The 19,766-nt window shown below is 49.3% G+C and overlaps 1 protein-coding gene across 28 annotated transcripts in view; it reads left to right on the forward strand.

Annotated features, from left to right (window-relative positions):
* The window catches only part of EHMT1 (euchromatic histone lysine methyltransferase 1), a 97,110-nt gene that overhangs the window by 36,072 nt on the left and 41,272 nt on the right, over nt 1–19,766 (forward strand). For 11 of the 28 annotated variants that reach the window (XM_046901788.1, XM_046901795.1, XM_046901790.1 and 8 more), the window contains 3 exons: nt 5,252–5,339; nt 12,568–13,124; nt 15,642–15,683. In XM_046901788.1, coding sequence (XP_046757744.1) covers nt 5,252–5,339; nt 12,568–13,124; nt 15,642–15,683 — 687 coding nt within the window. Of the gene's footprint in view, nt 1–7; nt 205–2,819; nt 2,848–2,924; nt 3,271–5,251; nt 5,340–6,341; nt 6,482–12,567; nt 13,125–15,641; nt 15,684–19,766 lie in introns of those variants that run through there. The other 17 variants (XM_040649077.2, XM_040649078.2, XM_040649080.2 and 14 more) reach the window with 9 other exon arrangements.

Here is a 19,766-nt window from a genome sequence, read left to right on the forward strand (position 1 = left end):
GAAAGATGATCTAATTCAGTGCAATTCTTGGGATTGAAGGAAAAGACCAGGCTCCACTCTTAATGACAGAGCAGAAAAAAAGCCCCACGAAGGACGAAGCCCGTAGGCCATGGAGGCAAGGTGGTGAGGAGCTGCCACCTCTAGGACTTCGGGTGCTGGGCAGCGCTGCGTGCCTTTCTCACCCTCCAGGAGAGTAAAGTCTTGGTGAGGTTTTGCTGTAGCTATTAGAGGGACAGGCCCTAGGGTGCAACTTTTGTGTTGTTTTTTTGCCTTGTTTTCCTCTCCCTGTCTGCTTTCCCGGCTCGCAGGCGTCGCTGTGGTTGCAGGTGGCACAGAAGAGGTGGTGTGCGCGGGGCAAGGTCCTCCATGGCTCAAGGAACACCCAGGCTGGGGCCACCTCCCTGGGCCCTGGCCTGAGAAGGTGTCCCTTCTGGTGTTGCTGGGCTGGGTAGGGGTGAGGGAGCTGCTCTGTTGGCTGCGGTGGTTTGGGGGAGGGAGAAAGAGGATGGCTGAGGCCAAAGAGGTGCCTGGGTGTTGTCGATGGGGACGAGGCTGCAAACTGTTCTCTCCAGGCTCTTCTTGATGCTGTGGTTTCATTCTTGCTGAGCCTTCCTGGAGGCCTGTTGTTTCTGAAGTGTCTAGTTTGCTTTCTCTAGAGAAGATGAAGAGTCTTCATCTTTGTTTTAGGGTTCTCTGCCCTCCCCCCCCCTCCCTTGTGCTAGGAGAAGGTGGGCAGCAGCTGTACTTCTTGCAAACCTCAGCCAGTGGAAGGAGATACCTTTGCCTGCTTTGGATTTCCATTTGTCTGCACATACAAGTTGTACTGGTTTTCACTCTACTGGGTCACAGTTAGATGAATGCAATGCTTCCCAGCGTGGAAGCAGCGAGACAGCATAGCTGCATCCGCACCAAGGCTGCCCTGTTCACTGGGTTCACCCCTGCAGGAGCCTGGGCCCTGAAAACCCCCCTTGCCTGAAGTCTGAGCACCATTATGGGCTGCCTTGTGCTATGAGAACCCACTTTTAAGTCCCATTGTGTTTCGTGTGTGTGTCTCCTTGTTCCCAGCTGTTGCATGTAAGGACTTGTGCCTCATTTCTACCCTTCCCCCATTTTTGTGAGGAGTTGATCTGTGTGGCTGGAATGGAGGGAGTCATGGAGGCAGAGAAGAAAATGTTTCTGTTCTTCTAGGATAGGAGGAATTCAGGAGACAAAAGAATTGCAGGTCTAGTTTGATTTGGGGACAGACTTCAGGCTGAGAGGAGTGCTTGTTGTGAGCTGCAGATAAAATTCCACGTTCACATGATTGCACGAGGCTTATAAGGAAGTGGCCTTAACCTAGAAAAGGAGCTTTGAGACTGGTGACTGCTTTGTAGGCCAGGTACACTGGTGTTACATTTCCTTTCTTCTCCAAATCAAGTGCTTCTCATGGCAGGCCCAGGGCCAGCGTCCCCATGACTGGTGTTCCCAGACCTGCTCATGCTCAGCAGGACAGAGCAGAGCCGAAATCTGAAATCAGCACTCTTCTCCTGCCTACAAAGCAAACACTGTCTCTCCACAAGCGTTTTCTTAATCATTGCTTCCTATATAATTAGCGACAAAACGTTTGCCTTCTTTTAAGGCAAAGGTTATGAGCAGGTTGGGTTTGTTGGGTTTTATTAGCAGGAAAAAAAAATGAGAGTAAATGGGAATCCACTGTTGCTAGAGTTGCATCATTTTGTGAGGGCTTTGCCTCCCTTTCTTGCTGCAGCACACACTGCTGCCTCGCATGGGGTGAGATCCAGCTGGGGGGCTGTGCAGCTGGTGTCACCTCTGAGGGCCTGGTGTCCCCTGGGTGCCTCCTCTTAGGGGCTTCTAGCCCCCAGGGTCACTGCTGTTCCCCATGCCTGGTGTGCATGTGTTGGGGAGTGTTGGTGCAGCTGCTGCTGGTAGCACAGCAGTTGTGTGCAGCAGAGTTGGAGAGGGGTTGGTCATTCTGCTTCCAGCCCTCCGTCAGATTGACCTGCTTTAACCACACGTCTCAAATCAGAGCAGCGTTGCTGCAAAGCTTGGGTTGATTTTTAAGAAAACAAGGGGAAAAAAAAAAAATAAAAGGACTCTTGTGGAGGTAGTCATCTTAGCACATCAACCTCCGCTCCTTCCTGGTCTACTGCTAGAGAGCTCTGGTTCATGATGCAACTAACTGCTCTCTTGGGCTTGGTAAGCTACAATATGTTGGAGTTGTGCTGTGCATGTATTGTCTTTGCCTGTGAAACCTGCTTGGACTTTTGCAAAGGGCTGATGAAAATGCCAAGGAGGAGGCTGAGGAAGCTCTCTGCGCTTCCCAGCTTTGCTCTTTTTGTTGTTGTTTTTTGTTTTAAAGGCACCATGCAGTTTCTGGTTGCCTGCTTGGAAATGCTGCAGAGCATTTCCTCGGTTCTGCTCTGTCTTCCATCCCCACCAAAGACGTGGTGGAGGAAGGGAAGCCTTATTTCTTGTTAATCAGAGGCGGAGAGGAAAGACTAAAGCCAGCCCTTGCTCCTTTGCTTGGATCTTCTTGGCTTCTAAAGCCCTTTCAGACACCTTTCTTAAGACGCAGCCATTTTTCTTTCCCTCGAAATCTAAAAATAAAAGGAGCTGGTGGGGGGAATCACGCCCCGTCGCTCGTGGCACGCAGCCTTGGTGGAGGCTCTCCAGTGGCTGGAGGTTAATAATCCATCTGGGGTCGGCCGGGGAATGGAGGCGGCCGTCTGCGGGGAAGGGGAAAAAAATAAAACGGGAGAGCGTGAGACTTTTATTGTGAAGCAGCCTGAGCTTGGCAGTTGGCTTTTGTTGGGACTGCTGCAAGAGCCGACACTTCTGGCGGGGAGGGTGGGTATAGGATTTCCCTGCCAATCAGGAGCCGACGGATTGGGCCATGGGGTGTGAGCGAAGGGGAAGTTTGCTCTGAATTTAAGGGGGGAAAAGCAAGGCACACAAATATGGAGGTATTGACACTCGCAGCCAAGTTGCTGCTGGCTCGGCCGGGCGGAGCCGTGGGCCGGTGGGAATGGCTGGGCAGCCGGCCCTGGGCTGTGGGTGGTGGGCACCCAGGGTGCTGCCTGCTGCCCGTCCTGCTGCCAACACCCTCCTGCGGGGATGGAGCGCGGGCGGAGGAGCGCTGTCCTCGGGGACGAGGCTTCGAGGGCCGTGCGGTGCTCTCCTGGAGCCTCCTTTGGATCAGAAGGCTTCCAAAGTCACAGTTGTCTTTTTCGTTATTGTTACTTGATTCTTTCCCTCCCAGCAGGTCTGAAGGTGCGTTAGCGTCGTGGATGCTGTCTGTTTGTTTGCTCCAGAGCAATGCCCGGAGGCCGTCAAGCTGCTGCTAGTGAGGCCGCTTGGCTGGGGCTGCAGAGTCCATTGGAACCACCTCGGTGGCTTTGCCTTGGCACTGAGCTTTCCTCCTCCAGCATGGAGCAACGTTGGTTCCTCTCTTGGTGCTGGAGGTGCTGCTTTGAGAGCCCCCGGCGCTGTCCGGGATGTGGGGCAGCTCTGGGCTCCTGTTAATTGCAGAGAAGAGGGAGAGTGTTCGTTAGCTGCCGAGGGCTGGCTGACGCTGGGGCTCCTGCAGTGGCTTTTCTTTAGGCCTCGTGGTCTGAGCAGCAGCAGTGTCCCCGTGAAAGGGAGGGCGTGAATAATTGGTGGAGTGGGGGAGCTGCTTGAAAAATAAAGGATGGGAGGGATGGAAATGGCCTGCTGAAAATGCTGAGGCTTTCAGGAGGAGTCAGTTGAACAGCAGGAATATCACGACCTCTATTTATTGTAACAAAGCTTGGGAAAACCAGCAGGTCTGTGTGAGATGAGCCGGGGCTCACTGCACAGGCCAGGCCCCAGGGCAGCTCCCTGCCTACCCTTGCACCAGGATGAGCTCGTTGGGCAGGTGGAGTTATCCCCATTTTACAACAAGTCTGGGTGGAGGAGAGGTAGGATTTACTTGCAGATGTTTTCATTGAAGATGCATGTTATGGCTTAGCATGGAAAAGCTGATCTGCGTTCCTGTTCAGGGCTGTGTTCCTGTGGTTCCTTGATGGGAGCTGTTGGAAGCTCGCGTTGCTCAGGCCGGCTGGGCCTTTGGCTCCCAGCAGCAGCACCAAGGCTCGTCTGCTCTGCTGGCTTCAGGCAGAGAGTGGTTGGGGAAGGGTGAGCAGCAGCGCCTTGTTTGCCTGATGAAGCCTTTGAAGCTGGTGTACCAGCCTTCGTATGCATTTGTTATCTCTTGCTTGCTTTATGGGAGATGGGCAGGCCTTCTGTTCCTTTTTTTAACCACTCAGTGTGCTTTCAACCTTTTGATTTGCATGGCTGTGGGCCCCATCTACTCCCGGTGCTGCCTGCAGCACTTGGTTTGACCTGGGCTCATGATGTTGGGGCTCCCCTGGTGCCATGCAGCTCCATGGGGAGGGCACCGTGCTTGCCTTTTAGGTTGGGAGCAGAGAGCTGTGGCAAAGGACCCTTCTGATCTGTGTGTTTGGTTGTGGTTTTTGTAAGACTTTTTTCCTTTGTTTTGGTAGCTTTTTTTTTTTTTTAATTTAAAATCTAGCTACCCCAAAAACTCCACAGCAGTGGTATTAAGGCTGCAGACCCGACGTAGCAATGTGATGCCAGGTGTGTGAAAGGCAGAGGGGAGAGCAGGTGTTGCCTTTCTGCAGAAAAAAATAGAAGAGGAAGAAAAGAAAAACTACTTTCCATAGAATTAAGAAATGAGCTCACTGGCTCTAATAAACGTGGAAGGCAGGGGTGGTGAGTTAGGTGCAGCTCACTGCTGGTTGTGTTTTATAAATTGCATTTCAATGGACCACAAAAAGCAGAAGTACCAAAGTGTACTTCGGCCTGCTTGTGCGGATGAATGATGTGCAGTGAGAAATGGGCTCAGCCCACCTCCTCTTACCCACAACAAAGCAGTATGAGGCTGCGAGGGTCATTTCCTTGGGGTGCCCTCCGTGCCCCTTTCAGCTTGCAGCAGCCTCAGCCAGCTGAGTTCCTCAGCTCTTCGCATTCAGAGCTGCATGGTTGCACCCAACTGCAGTGCCTGCCTTGGCCCCAAGCGCAGGTCCCAGCCCTGGGCCTTTATCTCTGACCTGTGCCTTGGCAGTTTCCTGCCAGCGGTATTTTGCAGAAAGAGGTTGGCCTGTGATGTAAACAGGATACATCCACGATCGTCTCTCTCTTTTTTTTTTTTTAATGCAATGTGTATATGAACCTGGAGCTAAAACTCGGTATTTCTTTTTCCCCCCATCAGCAAACAGTGCTGAGTAAGGGAGAGACAAGGAAAGACGCCTGCATGAAGACTGAACTGCTGAAAGATATCACCAACAACAAGGAGGAAGGTGAGCACCTGCCTCGGTGGAGGGCCAGAGCTCAGCCTGGCTCGTGGGGTTGGCTTGTGGCAAGCTGGGAGCGAGTTGAGGGCTGAGAGGTGTGCTCTGTGCCCAAGGGTTCAGCTGTGCTCTCACAAAAGGAGCAGCCTTGTTCTCCTCCTGTGTTCTGAGCAGGGCTTTTCCCCAGAAGATGCAAATTTGCTCTACAGTTCATCCATCTCCACCCACCTGAAGAATTATATATGGTTTTCACTTCTGCTTTCGTGTGGCTGTGAGACACAAAGGAGGCTGGAGTTACTTTGAACCTCCTCTGTGTGACTGCTTTTAGTCAAACTCCCCTCCACGCAATGACCTAGCCTTTTTCCTCCCTATTAAAGTTAACTTTCTGTTTTCCTCTGAGTCTCTCTGTTGCTCCAGAGCAGGCAGCGATCACTGCTGGCTGGGCAAGACACCTCGTGCCATTGAGGGTTGCTTCCTGGCTTCTGCCTTGTCTCTGCTTTCTTTCACTTTGCAGGCTGTAGTGCACATGTTAGTTGGATGAAATCTTTCCTCTGCGGTTGTCTGTGAGTTGCACACACACAGATCTGAGAGCTTAATAGATGTCGGTGGGATTAGGGGGGAAAAAAGAAACAACACAGCCCCTAATCTTTTTTTTCCCACTTTCTTTTCATGGCTTCATTATTCCTTGACTAGCTGCTTCTCATTGATCTGCCAGGATCTGGGGAATTTCTGTTCTCTTCTCCATAATAGAACATCAAAAGAGCACTGAACTGACCCCACCAAAATACTCTGTTCTTGCTAGAAACAGAATTTTGGACTTAATTTGGACCTGTGTGAGTACAGCATTGCCTTTGAGTTCTCTTCTGCCCAGCGTAATGTTTTGCTCTGTTTAGAAAGTAAGGCACAGAACAAGCAAAATGTCGAGTGCTGTGTCACATGTGACCACGGTGCTTGCATATTAACTGGCAGCACGTGAGTGTTGCTGCTGACGTCAGTTCCACGTGGACCTCTGATCCGGGAAGACCAGAAATGGAGTCTGAGATGTCGGTATGAGGTTGTGTTCCTCTGGGAAGAGACCTGAGCTTTGATCCCTTGCCTTGCTTGGCTCAGGAGTATTACGCTAGTGTATTTAGCTCTAGGTTGATCCCAAGGTAAGTGGCAAGCGTTTGTGGAGGTGAAAAGAGAGGATGAGGTCTGGAAAAGAGAAACTTCTATGCCTTGCAAGTCTTGACTCATTCTGACTAAAAGGAAATGCTGTGTCTGAAAAGGAAGCTGAGAACCCTCCCTGTGCAGGAGCAGTCCTGAGGGTTGACAAGGTGCTCAAATTTCAACCACTTCAGCTTACTGTACTGTACTATTACTGGGAAAAAAGGACCCTAACGTCTAAACTGCATAGTTTCCATACTTGTGGTGAGATTCAGATTGTATTCTCCTTCTTCTCAAACATACAATTTATGTAAAAGACAATGGTTTGCTTGGTCATTGTGCTATATGCGTTGTTCTTAGCTGACCTTCATTAACCATCTGTGGCCATCATAGCAGTTCAATTAGTCAGCGGCCCTAAGTTCTGTTAATAACAATGTTCTGAGTTAGCATGGGAATTTGCATTTTTGAGTGTGGGGTGGACGTGAAATCATTACAGCAGACTCGCAGGATGGCATGGAATGGTTTCTTTGAGCCTGTTTTTCCTAACCGAGGGATGGGAAGTGATGTGTGGATGTGGGGTGCATGACTCGGTGCAGCTCCCTGCTGTCTGAGATGTGGCTCTTGGTGTTTGCTCTCTGCTCTAGAGAGGCAGAGGCCTGGAGTGGGAACCCACAGAAGGCTGCTGGGGCTTCTGGTTTTGGCTGAGCTGCTGTGAAGCAAACTGATCGGTAGGAGTTCTTGTCTGTAACACAAAACTAGATCCGTCCTGGGTTGTGATCCCGTTGGGGAAATGCCCTTGGAAACTTGCAGAGGTTGGAACTTGCAGATCCAAAGGAAATTCGGGTAGCTTGCAACTTTAAAATGAGTGGCCTGTCCCTCAAGCAAGGCACGTGGGCACTGCTTCTAGTTTCATCCTGGCACCGATGAAGAGAAGTAACTGAAGTGTGAGTTTAACATCCATCTGTAGGAGTGAGATCTTCAGGTGTTCCTTTAATTTCCAGTTCTGGGATAAATTCCCAGCTCATTGTAAGCTGCTTCTTCGGCTTTGTGTCCCCCTTTGTTATCTGTGGGGAAACATTCCAGTTCAATTTTTCACATAGGTAGTTTCCGTCCCTCTTTGCCTTTGACAGGGAGGGAGGGGGCAGGGAGATGGAAGAGATGAGCAGAAGTGTTTTACTAGGCCGTGTTGTATTTAGCCTGACTCAGAAGTTAGTCAGAAATGATTTCTTGCAAGAACTGCAAGGAATTTCAGTTCTCCTCCTCCCATCCATAGCTCCCAGCTGCGTGCTGCAGCTGACATGACCTTCCAGTGCAAACTGCTCCTGTTGTTGCTCCTACCCTGGAGGTGGGAAGCTGCACTCAGCCCCAACGAGGAGCTGAGTTCCCCATTAGGCTCAACCTCCCCAAGACTTCACCCAAGGCAGCTGCTTTACAGAAGCTGCACTGCTGTGTGAGGTGTGCACAGTCACTGTGTTTTCAAATAAACTTAAAGCTGCTTTTAGAGAGTGTTAGGGTTTTAATTTCCTGGAAGGGCTTTTTCTTTTGGGTTTTTTTTTCCTCCTCTGCCTCTTATTGTAGACAGAAAGCTGCCGTGGGTGAGGAACGTGCTGCTTTCCACTGAGCAGCTGCAACCTTTGCATTCCCAGGTGTAGAGATTGGTGGTTTAAAAGGAGAAAAAGAATAATCTCCCTGCCTTGACTTGCTCAGTGCTGGGACTCCCTGCTGAGCCCGGCAGCCAGGAGGCCATGTGGAACAAAGGATGCTCACACACTCCAGGTGGTCGCTCCCCCCTGACAGCCCACCAGGTGCTCGCCGTGCTCGGGGGACTCCATCCCATGGCAAAGGGACAATTAATTTCATGTGGGGCATTAAACACCTTGCAGTCATCACTGGTATTTAAGGGCAGGAGGCTGAGTACCATTTACCCAACCTGTGAGCTCAGCGTGGGACATCAACAACACATGTACTTTTTTTTTTTTTGGTGTTTTTTCCTGTTTTGGCTATGGCTGTGTCCTACAGAGGATGTGGGGCAGACTACCACGGGTGCCTGTGGACTCAGGGCAGTAGGAGGGTGGCACTTGCATTGTGGAAATATAAGCTGAGCTCTCCTGGCCATCGTCTGCCTACACTGATGTAAAAGGGACAAAAAATAGTAAAGACCATCAGTAATTTATCCCAGAGAGGAACTTTGGCCTGAAACTTATAATTCTCTTCATTTCTTGGCTTCATAGTGCTCAGCTTTTTGGCTTGAATGACAGAGGTGGAGCTTTCCTTTCAGATGGAGGATGGGATCCCAGTCTCCCATTCCTTACTGGTCAGAACTCTCCTCTCTTCAGCACTGTTTTTATTGCTTTTCTCTACTTCATGATTTTCTTTCATTTCGAGAAAGAAGAGGTCGGAGGAACCACAAGGCAAGGATTTAAGCAGGTGCACTCCTTGCTTTTTCCATCAGGTCAGTTGGATATTGAATAAACACCTGTGGTATCTGTGGCAGCTTAAGGAAGGTCAGCAAGCACTTAAAGATAAAAGCCTGTGAAATGTCTGTATGTGTAAATCTGAACATCTGCAGCACTCACCTGTAGAGCAGTTCAGAATCAGGAGCTGTGCTGGGCTCAGCGTGGCACTGCTGCAGCCTCAGCCCTGTGCCCTGCATGAGGAGCACACCGATGGAAGGACCCTGCAGGACATCAGCAGCCTCCAGCAGTACTGAGGTGCCCGGGAAAACATGCTGAAGTTCCAGATCAGATAATCAAGCACTCACTTGAAGGACCTTTATTCTTGGTTGTTTTTCTAGCTATGATTGCATTTTGGCCTGGAGCAATGCTCCTAATGCTTGCATGTTTTTCTTATTTTTGTCTCATTGAACAGAGAGATCTGGGTTTAACAAAATATATTGAAGACTTTTATTTCTTTTGAAGGATTCTCTCAGTACTACCGAGCCTTGGGCCAAACCCGTCTGCCTGCAGGTGGAAAGCTGGTAGGTCCCAACAGCAGTGTGCTGTTGGAGCATCCGTCGCACTGTGCTCAAGGCACTCTCTGGCTCAGCTCCTCCCCTCCTTTCTCAATCTTCCATTCTCTTCGTCAGAGTTTTAATTTCATTTTGAGTAACTGTGTTTGATATTGAGAAGAAAGCTTAAGGCTGAAGCTGCTGCAGAGGGTCCGTGTGAGTGCTTGTAGAGGTGGAAGGCTGCGAACTCCTTGTTGCTCACAGTGAGCCATTATGCAGAGCACTGGTTCGGATATATTACTGATTATTCTTGGCTTGTGGAATCCCAGGGCTAGTATCCAGCTCCTAGAAGATACACATTGAAGACTGTTTCAACTTGGTAGCAGCTTTAGATACCTTGCTACATGATTGGGCAGCAGGACAGGTTGGCCTGTGGTTGTGTTGGACTCGTAGAATCACAGAATGGTTGGGTTGGATGGGACCCTAAACGTTGTCAAGATCCACCCCCTGCCATGGGCTGCCCCCCAGCTCAGGCTGTCCAGTGCCCATCCATGGCCACAGGGACCTCCAGGGATGGCACCTGCGGCTCTGGGCAGCAATGCCAGGGCCTCACCATCTCTTAGTAAAGGGATTCCTGTTGCTGCTTTACAATTAGTTGTGGATGCTTGGATCGGGGTGCAGGCAGCATTGTGAACAATGTGATAGGCTTCTCCTGCTGTATGTGACATAGAGGATGCATAATGCAACGCTGGAGATACCAGAATGCTTCCAGTAACTGACGTTACACACCCATGGAAATAGGCTATGCTTTTTATCTGTAGTTTCTTTGAGTTAAAGGACAAAGAGGGAGAGAAGTGAATACAGACAAAGCGTAGTTTTGGCCTGTTTAGAAGGAATGAATGTTGTAAAGTTTCAGAGAAATAATCAGTTTCAGGTTTTTATTCACTGGTGTTCCCAGCATGAGCAGAAAAGCCTCCCATTGAGCTGGGCTTTCAAGAGGAACTTGTTGACTGACCCATGGAACTCATTGTCACGAGGTCTATTGTAAGTCAAGATTTCAACAGGTTTGCAGTAAAAAACTTTTTTTTGGAAAGTAAAGAAAAGGTGAAATGTAAGGAATGAGCATTTCTTTAGCTGGTGCTGTTGAAGAGCTTCTGCAGGCTTTTATTAGGCATTTATCCACTGTGAGGCTCCCACTCTCTCTAGACCGTGTTCCCATTGCTTTCTACAGGCCCCTGTTCAGCAAAAATGTAAACATATGTTGAATTATGTCTATTTCAACCTCATGGGTTGTTCATAAAGTGTGATGCTTTTGGGGCCAATGCAGTTATCCCTTCCCCTAGGGCAGTGCTCTCATTTACCTTGGTTTGGTTGCCCTCCTGGCAGGCAGAGCAATTCTTGCTCTCAGTTGATTTGGTTTATCTAATACTCAGCCATGGAAGCTATTTGCTGTGCTGGTGGGAGTACACAGCACTGCAGTCAACAAATACCGTAGGCTTTACCCTGCCAGGTGCCTGCTGCTGAGCAATGGGAGCCTGCAGCTGCAGTTAGGGAGCCCACCTCTGCTTTCCTTCTGGTGCAGAGTTTGCTGGAAGAACCCTTTAAATGGCACTGGTGTGGTCTTCTAAGGACACTCAGTGAAGAATGAGAGAAATAAAGGTTGAAAAAGCGCAGTGCGCAGCGCTTTGCTCCCCCTGCCCAAGATTTCTCACCCAGTAGCAATTTTATGTTTGCCCTATCGTGACTCCTTTCAACCCCAATCCAACCCACGTGCACCTTGTCACAGCTTTCAGTACACAGAAAGTGGTCTAGGAAGCAGCAGAGGGGATACTGACTTTGAATGGTGTTTGGGGAGCTATGATTCGTCTGCCTGCCTGCCGTGTGGTGCCCGTGCCCCCCTGCTCCCCCAGCTCTGCCTGGCAGCACCCAGGGGAGGTGGGCATTGGGTTTGGAGCTTTGCAGAAGGTTTTCACCAGGTCAGCAGAGATCTGCAGGATATCGGTCTCCACGGGCGGTGTGAAGCGAGGTGCTGATACCAGCATGCTGCTCTGCCTTGCACACCTGTTTTCTGCTTTGAATTCTGGGCTCTACTGTAGGCTAAAATAACTTCAATTGGCTGTAAATCACTCCTACCTGCTCCTCCAGTCTGCTTGGACAGAGCTTTCGATGGTACTTACGATGCTTTTCATAACTGTCTGGCCTCTGGAAGGAAAACAATACACAGAATCCCTAACAGCAGGTTGATTTACTCATTTTACTGAACGTGCCACTGAATTGTTATCAGCCCTGGTTGCCTGGGGAGCTGCAGGTTTGTCGTGTCGGGAACCGTTCTGCAAGCACACCGTGTTCATACTTGGATTCTGTCAGCTCAGGTCTGGGATATCTGTGGGATGAAAGTACTGGTGGGGGAGCTTGGAAATATTTGGGAAGGAGAAAAAAACGTCTTTGCATGGACGCTCCTGTGTCATCTGTGAGTGAGCTTTAGGTCTGCAGAGATCTCACTGTGTTTTAACCATGTAATTGTTTTAGTCTGGAATTGCACTTAGCCTGCTTCACCCCTGTGTTTACTCTGGCTATTACCTCTGAAATGACACTGCGAATCCTGCTCCTGTGCTGCTGCTTCCTGCTGGAAGAGTGATCTTCGGTGAGCAATGCTGCCTACAGAGCTTATTCCTTGCAGGGTTACCACCTGCAGGCCCCAGGCTGTGCCGCAGCAGCTCGCCCATCCAGCTCCCCAGCAGCCCTGCCGTGGCATTGTGAAGAGCTCTGCCAGAGATCCGAGTCCAAGATCGGGCAGTGTTTTGTTTGATATACGAAGTGTTGACGTATGGTCCTATAAATGTAGTTATTGGAAAAGCTAAAGATAATATTTACCTTGAAATATCCATCGTTGGGGAATTAATGGCCGCATCTGCAGCTGAGGCGAGTCAGAATGAGTGCACTGCTTTCAGTTGAGCTGCCCCAGTTTTTGCCCTGCCAGGATCCGGCCAAGCCAGTCAGGTAGGTGCGTTGGCAGCCCAAGTGGAAATACGTAGGGAGTGCTTCTTTGGGGGAGACATTTACTCGTCATTAACCACTGCATGTTTTAATGACGCTCGTGACCCTTTTCTTTCTCCTCCCTTCTCTTTCTCCCTCTGTCTCCAGGGTTCAATGCCATGGCTGCGGATGAAAGTGCTACAGAAAAGCAAGTGGGGGAACCAAAAATGGCTGTAGACGGTGAAACCAACGGTTCCTGTGAGCACGGCGAGGCTGGGAGCCACCCAAACCCAGCAAAAAACACTCAGGACAATACGAAAGTGAGCCAGCAGGACTCTAGTACTAAATTAAATAGGATAGCAGAAAATGGCATTTCTGAACGAGATGGTGAGACTGGGAAGCAAAACCATATGAAAGCTAATGACTTCACACAGACTTCTCTAACAGGGAGCAATGGATATATTCTAACCAAGCAGATGGCGCAGGAGCAACCTCTAAGGACTACCAGCACCTTTGCTTCTCTCACTGGCCATGCTGCAAAAACCCTTCCAGGAGGAGCAAGCAAAGGGAGAACTGTGGGCACCTTTTCTCAGATGCAAGCCACGATGCCAACCAAGCTCGGGGAGGGCAGTAAGGACATGGATGCTAAAAAAGCCACTGCTGCTAACGCTGAAGTCAAGGTCCACAGAGCACGGAAGACAATGCCTAAACCCACCCCTAGCCTGGTAATGTATATACCCATGCTAGGTCTTGGCTTTCTCTGGGTGTATGGGAGGGACACTTTGTTGCACAGGGATGGACATATTTCAGTGATGTCCTCCTGAGCAGACTGATTTTTATTCTTTTTCCTTTTTTGATGTTTTTCTCCCAGAGAGACAGAGGTGTTCAAACAGTCACGTGGCCACAATCAGCTCTCTTCCCCAATGTGTTTCTAAATATATAATTGATCGATTGCCTTCTCTGGCAGATCTATCAGACACTAAATGGCCTTTCTCTCTTGACTGTATTGCTCATCAGCTGTCTGCTGAAATCCAGAGCTGCTTATGAAACAAATTAGATTTCTTATAAGTTTGACCCAAAGGAAATTAAGCATAGTGTGTTAACTGGAGGCTTCTCCTAAGCTTGAAAGCTGTCAAGAAGCTGATATGTTAGGCAACTTGATTGCATTGCCATGTCATTAAACCAGATGATGTTTTCTTCCTCTGTACGTGCTGCCTACAGTAATGCAGCTTGTTCAGAAATCTTTCTTAGAGAATTCTTGGGTGTGGATTTACCATCACTTAATAAAAGAGAGGTTTATTTTTTGTTTAGGAAGTAAAAGGAGATTTGAAGTCATCTTGGGACCCCGGGTTATAGTGGGAGTGAGCAGAAATGGGCCTTTCTTTGTTGTAAGCGTGGACCAAGTTTTGGTTCTTTCGCCAAAGATGGGGAATTAGATACTGGGAACAGTCAGATCTGCACCACGAGCACTTGATCTCCAACCCTGTGACACTTTATATTTAGCTCCGATGAGCTAGATCCTTCCATCGTGCTGCGTCTAACGATGGAGAGGGACCATCCTGTACCCAGGTTGAGGTACATGGATTGCTGTGAGCCTTGCTTGGCAGTGTGAGTGACACCTAGAAATAAATGGGAAGCTGCTGCAGCTCTGTAAGTGCTGGCGTAGTGGATTACTGCTAGCTACCAGCATTTTGTGGACAAGCAAATGCCAGATGATCCTCAGATGTCACCTACTTGTTGCAGCACGGCAACAGTACAATGTAAAGGTCTCAAAGCTGTGAATCGCTGTGGTCTGGAGCAGGGGAAGGGGAAAAAAAATAAAAGAGAAACGATTGGTGGCACTTAGCCAGCCACAGATGGGGAAAGGTGCCCTTGGTGCTGCAGCACCTGTGACTCCGGAAGCAGGTGGGAGTCCAAACACATGGAGCCTGCAAACCTTGTGGCGTGCAGCCTGCAGAGCAGGGCAGAAACCACACGGGCCACGATTTCACAACCGTTCTCCCAAACCACTAATTTCCCCTCTGCCTTCCCCTGATTGCATTTGAATTCTCTGGCTCTCACCCCCCTGCTGAGTTTTTTGGCTGGCAGCTGGGGAGGCCCAGATGCAGCACACGCAGGCTGATGGAAGTCTCATGGAAGGCTTTCTTACCCAAACAAGGCTTTGCATCTGAAACCTCGCAGCTTTCCTCCAGCAGCCTGCAGTGCACTTAAATTAGGCAGGGCAAACCCCGACCCTGGTGGAATTTGACAGGGAGAGACCCCCTTGGGGCTGAGCAATTGAAAGAGGCAATTCCCTTCTAAAAAACAACTGCTAGGTTAGGAAGGAGTGTTTTTATCATTCATATTTCATGATACCTCAGAAGGATTCTTTATACAACCCCTTGGGCTTTCGAGCTTGTCTCTAGAAAGCTGCTTGCAACATTGGAGTGTTTGCATCACCACGTTATGGGAGCGCTGCAATTGCGCTGCTGATCACTTTTCACTTGTGCAGCAGCAGTGGATTCAAAAGGCAAAGCCTGCAGTTGTTCGGCCACTCTTCCTCTGCAGTGCAGCCCTTTCCCTTGGGTTGGAAATGGTGTGAGAGGAACGAAATTCACAAGGTGGTAGGCGGAGACTGTTCACACATTTCCTGCTCAGGGGTTCTGCATCTGAATGCGAGCCCACAGTCCCCAAGATTTGATCTCATTTCTGCAAGACAATAAAGCAGCTGTTTTGTTCAGCCTTCCAGATAATTACTACCTATTTTTCCCCATTGTCTTTCGAATTTACATGCCGTTTTCATTTGGGGAGCAGAGTCTTTGCTACTTGCCATTTTTCTGTCCTGATTATTTCTTTGTTGAGCAGTCTTATAAGAGGCTCCTCAGCACAGCACATGCAGTTGTGCCTTTTCCCCTTTGAAAGCACTGCGAGAGCAGGTGGATGTACTGCAGGAACTGTGGAAATCACCCACAGTTTGATGGGTTTTCATCATTAATTTTTTAGAGCATTGCTCTTCTCTTGGTAGAATCCTCTTGCACGCGTATGCTAAGAGAAGGAAGCGGGGAAGGAAGGTATTTTGTTGCCTACAATGCATTAACTTTCATTCCTCAGCTCCTGCAGAAACCTGCTGGGGCCAAAAAATTGTTTTCTCCAACCCTGCAGTTGCCAGGGGACCTCAGGAGCCTTTTCTGTACGTGCATATGGGTCTTTGAAAGGGTGGAAATGATTTTCTCACAAATGTAACCAGCTTTTTCTCTGTTTAGGAATTGCTTCCTGAATTGGGATCGAAGCTGAATCTGAAACAGGTGACAATTTTAATTGATACTGTTGCATGTTAAGTTGGTTTCTGAACAGAGATCTCAGAAGAGTTTTGGTAGCATCGGTTTTGCTCCCCTTCTGTCAGTGCAGTAGCACAAACTCAGCACCTTTGGAAGAATTTCTTCCATTCCTTCTTAATCTGTTTATAACTGTTGAGAAAACAAAGGTTTGCAGGGTGAGACAGCAGACCAAAAGAGAAGTGTGTGTGTGTGTGTGTTTTGAGCTTTGAGAGGGCCCCTCCTGCTCAGAAACTCCCATTTCTATGTTTAAGCTCTCTGAGATGTGTCTGGAAGGGAAGAAGGATCTTGCAGGTAAAAGCGTCCCACAGTTATCCCTTAAGATAGGAGCAGCAGCTGGCTGAGCTGGGTCTCCCAGGTTGTTTCCAGTCATTCTGTGGTGACCACGAGGCTGTAACTGGAGCTGTGTGCTTCTGGTGGCAGTTCTGTGCTGTGTGGAGAAATGAGGTCAGAGGCACTGAACCCTCTGCGGAAACGGGAATTAATATCTCATTCTGTTTCACAATGTGAGAACCCTTGGACTGGGAGGAATAAAGCCTGGGTAGGAAGGAGGAGCAGGGAAGAGAACTCCTTTGCTTATGTTGGTATTTATTTCTGCTGTCTGCTGCTGAATGCCCGGTCCCAGCACTGGGAGCTGCTTGCTTTCTGTGTGCACAAAGGTGTTGCTGTTGCTGTAAAACATGATGTTCTGCATCAGCACCCAGCAGTGCTGTGAGCTGCTCTGCAGGGGCTCCTCATGGCCTCACCACCTCTCAGGGCCAGGCCGGCGGCTGTTGGTGGTTTGCAAGAGTCTGGGGCTGCTCAGTGAGATGAAACCCTCTCATATGCGAAAAAAAACCTCAAAGGGCAAATTCAAGTGGGGGTAGTGATGGGGGTGTTGCCTCCTGGATGGAAAAAGTCATCAGAAGAAAAGTGAAAGAGCTCCCCATCTGATTTGGTGAGCTGCTGTTGGCTCTTCTGACCCTGCAAGGTGCACCCCTTGAGGACCCTCTCTGGAGGGATGCTCAGGGATACACGTGTGGTCTGGAAGTGTGAGGTCTGTGTGTGTGTCAGCTCAGCCATGGTTAAATATCCTGTATGGGCACCCTCCCTTAAGACTGAAGAGGCCATTGGCATAGGATGTCTTCCATTTTAGGTGGGTATGTGACCACATACGCATTGGTGCTTTTGCAGTCATCCAAACAGGGCCAAGCTTCTGGTGGCCTGCTGATTGGCCTTAGCAGATGGATGGGTCACTTGTGCAGCTGGACTCATCACACAGCCTTGCCAAGACCACAGTGAGGGTCCCCAGAGAGCTGCTTGAGATTCTGTACTGAACTGTAATTCTGCAACAACAGCAGAAGTGATGGAGAGCTGCGCTGCCATGGTTCATAAAGGCAGTGAAATCTACTGGGGATCTGCTTTTCATAGCAGACAGCTATTTCTTGCTTAACTATCATTCCCCAGCTGTTGGAGCCCCTGGCATGTTCACACGTTGCCATGTCCAGAGGTACACACTCTGGTAGCACTCCCATCCAGCTGCAGATGGACACCAGCCTTGCTCCCTGGCTGCCTTGCTGCAGTGGTGCTTTGGGTTACTCCTCTAGCTGTTGGGCTTCATTTGCAAGCTCATGCTGTGCTGGAGATAAAACTCCTGAGAATAAGGAAGATAACACAGCTGACATGGCCGAGCTGGAGCTGGTGCTGGGAGTGCAGTGCGAGCAGCAGCCCTGCTGGGAAGCAGCAGACACTGGAGCCTTTGCGCAGCACATGGCTGTGCTTCCAGCATCACTCTTCTCCTTGCTAGCTCGTCTGCTTTGGTAATGAAAGAGCTCTTAATTGCGGGGCTGTGGGAAGAACACTGTGCGGTCTGCTGAACCGACACGGCGTTTAATTAGTAAGGTTTATTTGTTCTTTATCTTTGCTTCTGGGAAAAAATAGTGGGATAGTCTGTCTTTGCCATTTTTAGTAACTTCTCCCTGCTGCTGTAGGGGATTTCTGTGCCAGTAATAGAAACAGGGTTGATCCCATTACGGTGTAGTAAGTATGTGAATATGATTTTCTTAAACACATAAAATGACGTTGTCTTGTGCCAATCTAAGGAGCATGAATGCATCGAAGGTATTTGTGCTTCAGTTTTTTCCATTTCCATACACAGATGTCTCTGGACACTGCCCTAAGCCTTGCAATAGCTGCCTTCGCTTTCTTGCCCATTCCTTGCAGTGCCCAGCACGAAGCAGGAGCTTCTCAACCTGTCACATAGCATTGGCTGACACCACGTGAGAAGCTGCAAAACCAAAGCTAGTAATGCAGTTTCTGTGTGATCATTTTTGATTGTTTTTTGGTTGGTGGTGGCTCAGGCAACCTTGGGACCACAGAGCTCAAACTGTGGCCTGGAGCTGTCTTTCCATGGGGTTTTCCTCACTGTCCTCTAAACTGTGATATGCAGCTGAAAACAGAACTTGATGGACTGTTAAAAACTTACGTATGATTGGGGGAAAAAGAAGGATACCCCAGGTGTATCAGGCAGAGCAGTGGGGTGAATTTAGTATCAGTGATCATGCTTCTTGCCTGAAATGTGGATGTTTGCAGTGGAGCCCACGTTGCATGAAGGTGATTCTGTTCCCTTGTGTTTGTTGGTTTAAGTGAAAGCAGATGATGCAGTTTCTGAGTGCAGCAGTTTGTTTAGCTGAAACTGCATATGGACGTGTGTGCACCCGTGGTGGGGTTCTCAGCAGGTCAGCTCCTGGAAAGCCAGGTGTTGCCTTCCTGGCGTGGTTGCTTCTGATGCAAGCTCCAGTGTTGCATTTTCCACCCAAAACAGAGAGACATGAAGAAGAGGAGCCTGGATCTTCAGGAATCGAAGCAGGAACATGATAGGATTTGTCACAGCAAATTGGTGATGAGCTCTGTGGGGTTTATTTAGGTGCCAGCTGTTGGCAGCCCCTTTGTTTGCACACTGTATGCCTCTCACTCACCTCCTCTGCTAACCTGGGGAAGTGAAGAGGGCTGGAAGGCAGGAGGCAGGGATTGGCTTGGGTGACTGCTGGGCTGCAGGAGTATGTATTGAGGCCTGCTTGCACAAGGAGCAGGGAGGGTGAGGGGAACCCATCCATCATGGAAGTGGAAAGCAGCAGCAGGTGACAGAAGCACTAATTGCAGTCAGATGTGATCAGGTAGCAGCCCATGGAGGTGGTATTGGGTTGTGCCAGCTCCGGGCTCATACAGAGCAAGGCAGAGCAGTGGCTGTAAGGTCCCCTGTTCTGCAGGGGAGCCCTCTGTCCGTCTTTTGCCTTTGACAGCTTTCTCTCCAGCACTAAACCTGCTCGAGTTTTGCATTTGGAGAGGGCCTCTGGTTGTGCTGGTGACTTGCAGGCACACCTGTGAGCCTTAGTGTTCTGTAACGTTTTGTTTCTGTTTTGCTTTGACAGGAGTCTGTAGTGCTCCCAAGAGCTCTGTATCCATCTACCCAGTCCCAGGTGCTCGGTCCTCCCTTTGCCTTCCCCTTTTAATTGCAGCTACCCGCCGTCCTCTGCTGGGAGGGGCCAGTTGGATGTAACTTGGGGACAAGGGCTGTGGGACATCTGTGCATGTGCCTGAGCCAGCTCTTCACCAGCCTGATGGGATTTGAAGGCAGAAGAGATTTCCCAGCAGAGCAGTGTGCTAGATTAGCAAAGCCTCTTTTCTGGGAGCGCTTAAATCTGGAACCGATGGAGCAGAGCAGTGCAGGAGCTCAGTGTGAAGGACCAGGAGGGACCAAACCTGCAGACTGGGGCTGAGGAACCAGCATAATTCAGAGGATTAGAAACAGGAAAAGAATGAAGTTGAATCCACTAAGCACTCGTAATACTCTTGGTGGAAGGTTAAAATTTAGTGAGAACAGCGAAGATGTAACCGCTTCAGCTCATGAGGAATGAAGAAGGATGGTGGGAAAGCAGAGAAATACTTCCAGATCTCTGCTGATGTTTTTAGTCCCAGTCCTCAGACTTAACATTTGATTTCTATAGATACGAAACTTGTATGTAATATGTTTTACTGATGGCCTGTTCAGCTTCCTGTGCCATTATCATAGAA

This window comes from Gallus gallus, chromosome 17 (genome assembly GCF_016699485.2).
Source record: "Gallus gallus isolate bGalGal1 chromosome 17, bGalGal1.mat.broiler.GRCg7b, whole genome shotgun sequence".
Classification (NCBI taxonomy): Eukaryota; Metazoa; Chordata; class Aves; order Galliformes; family Phasianidae; genus Gallus; species Gallus gallus.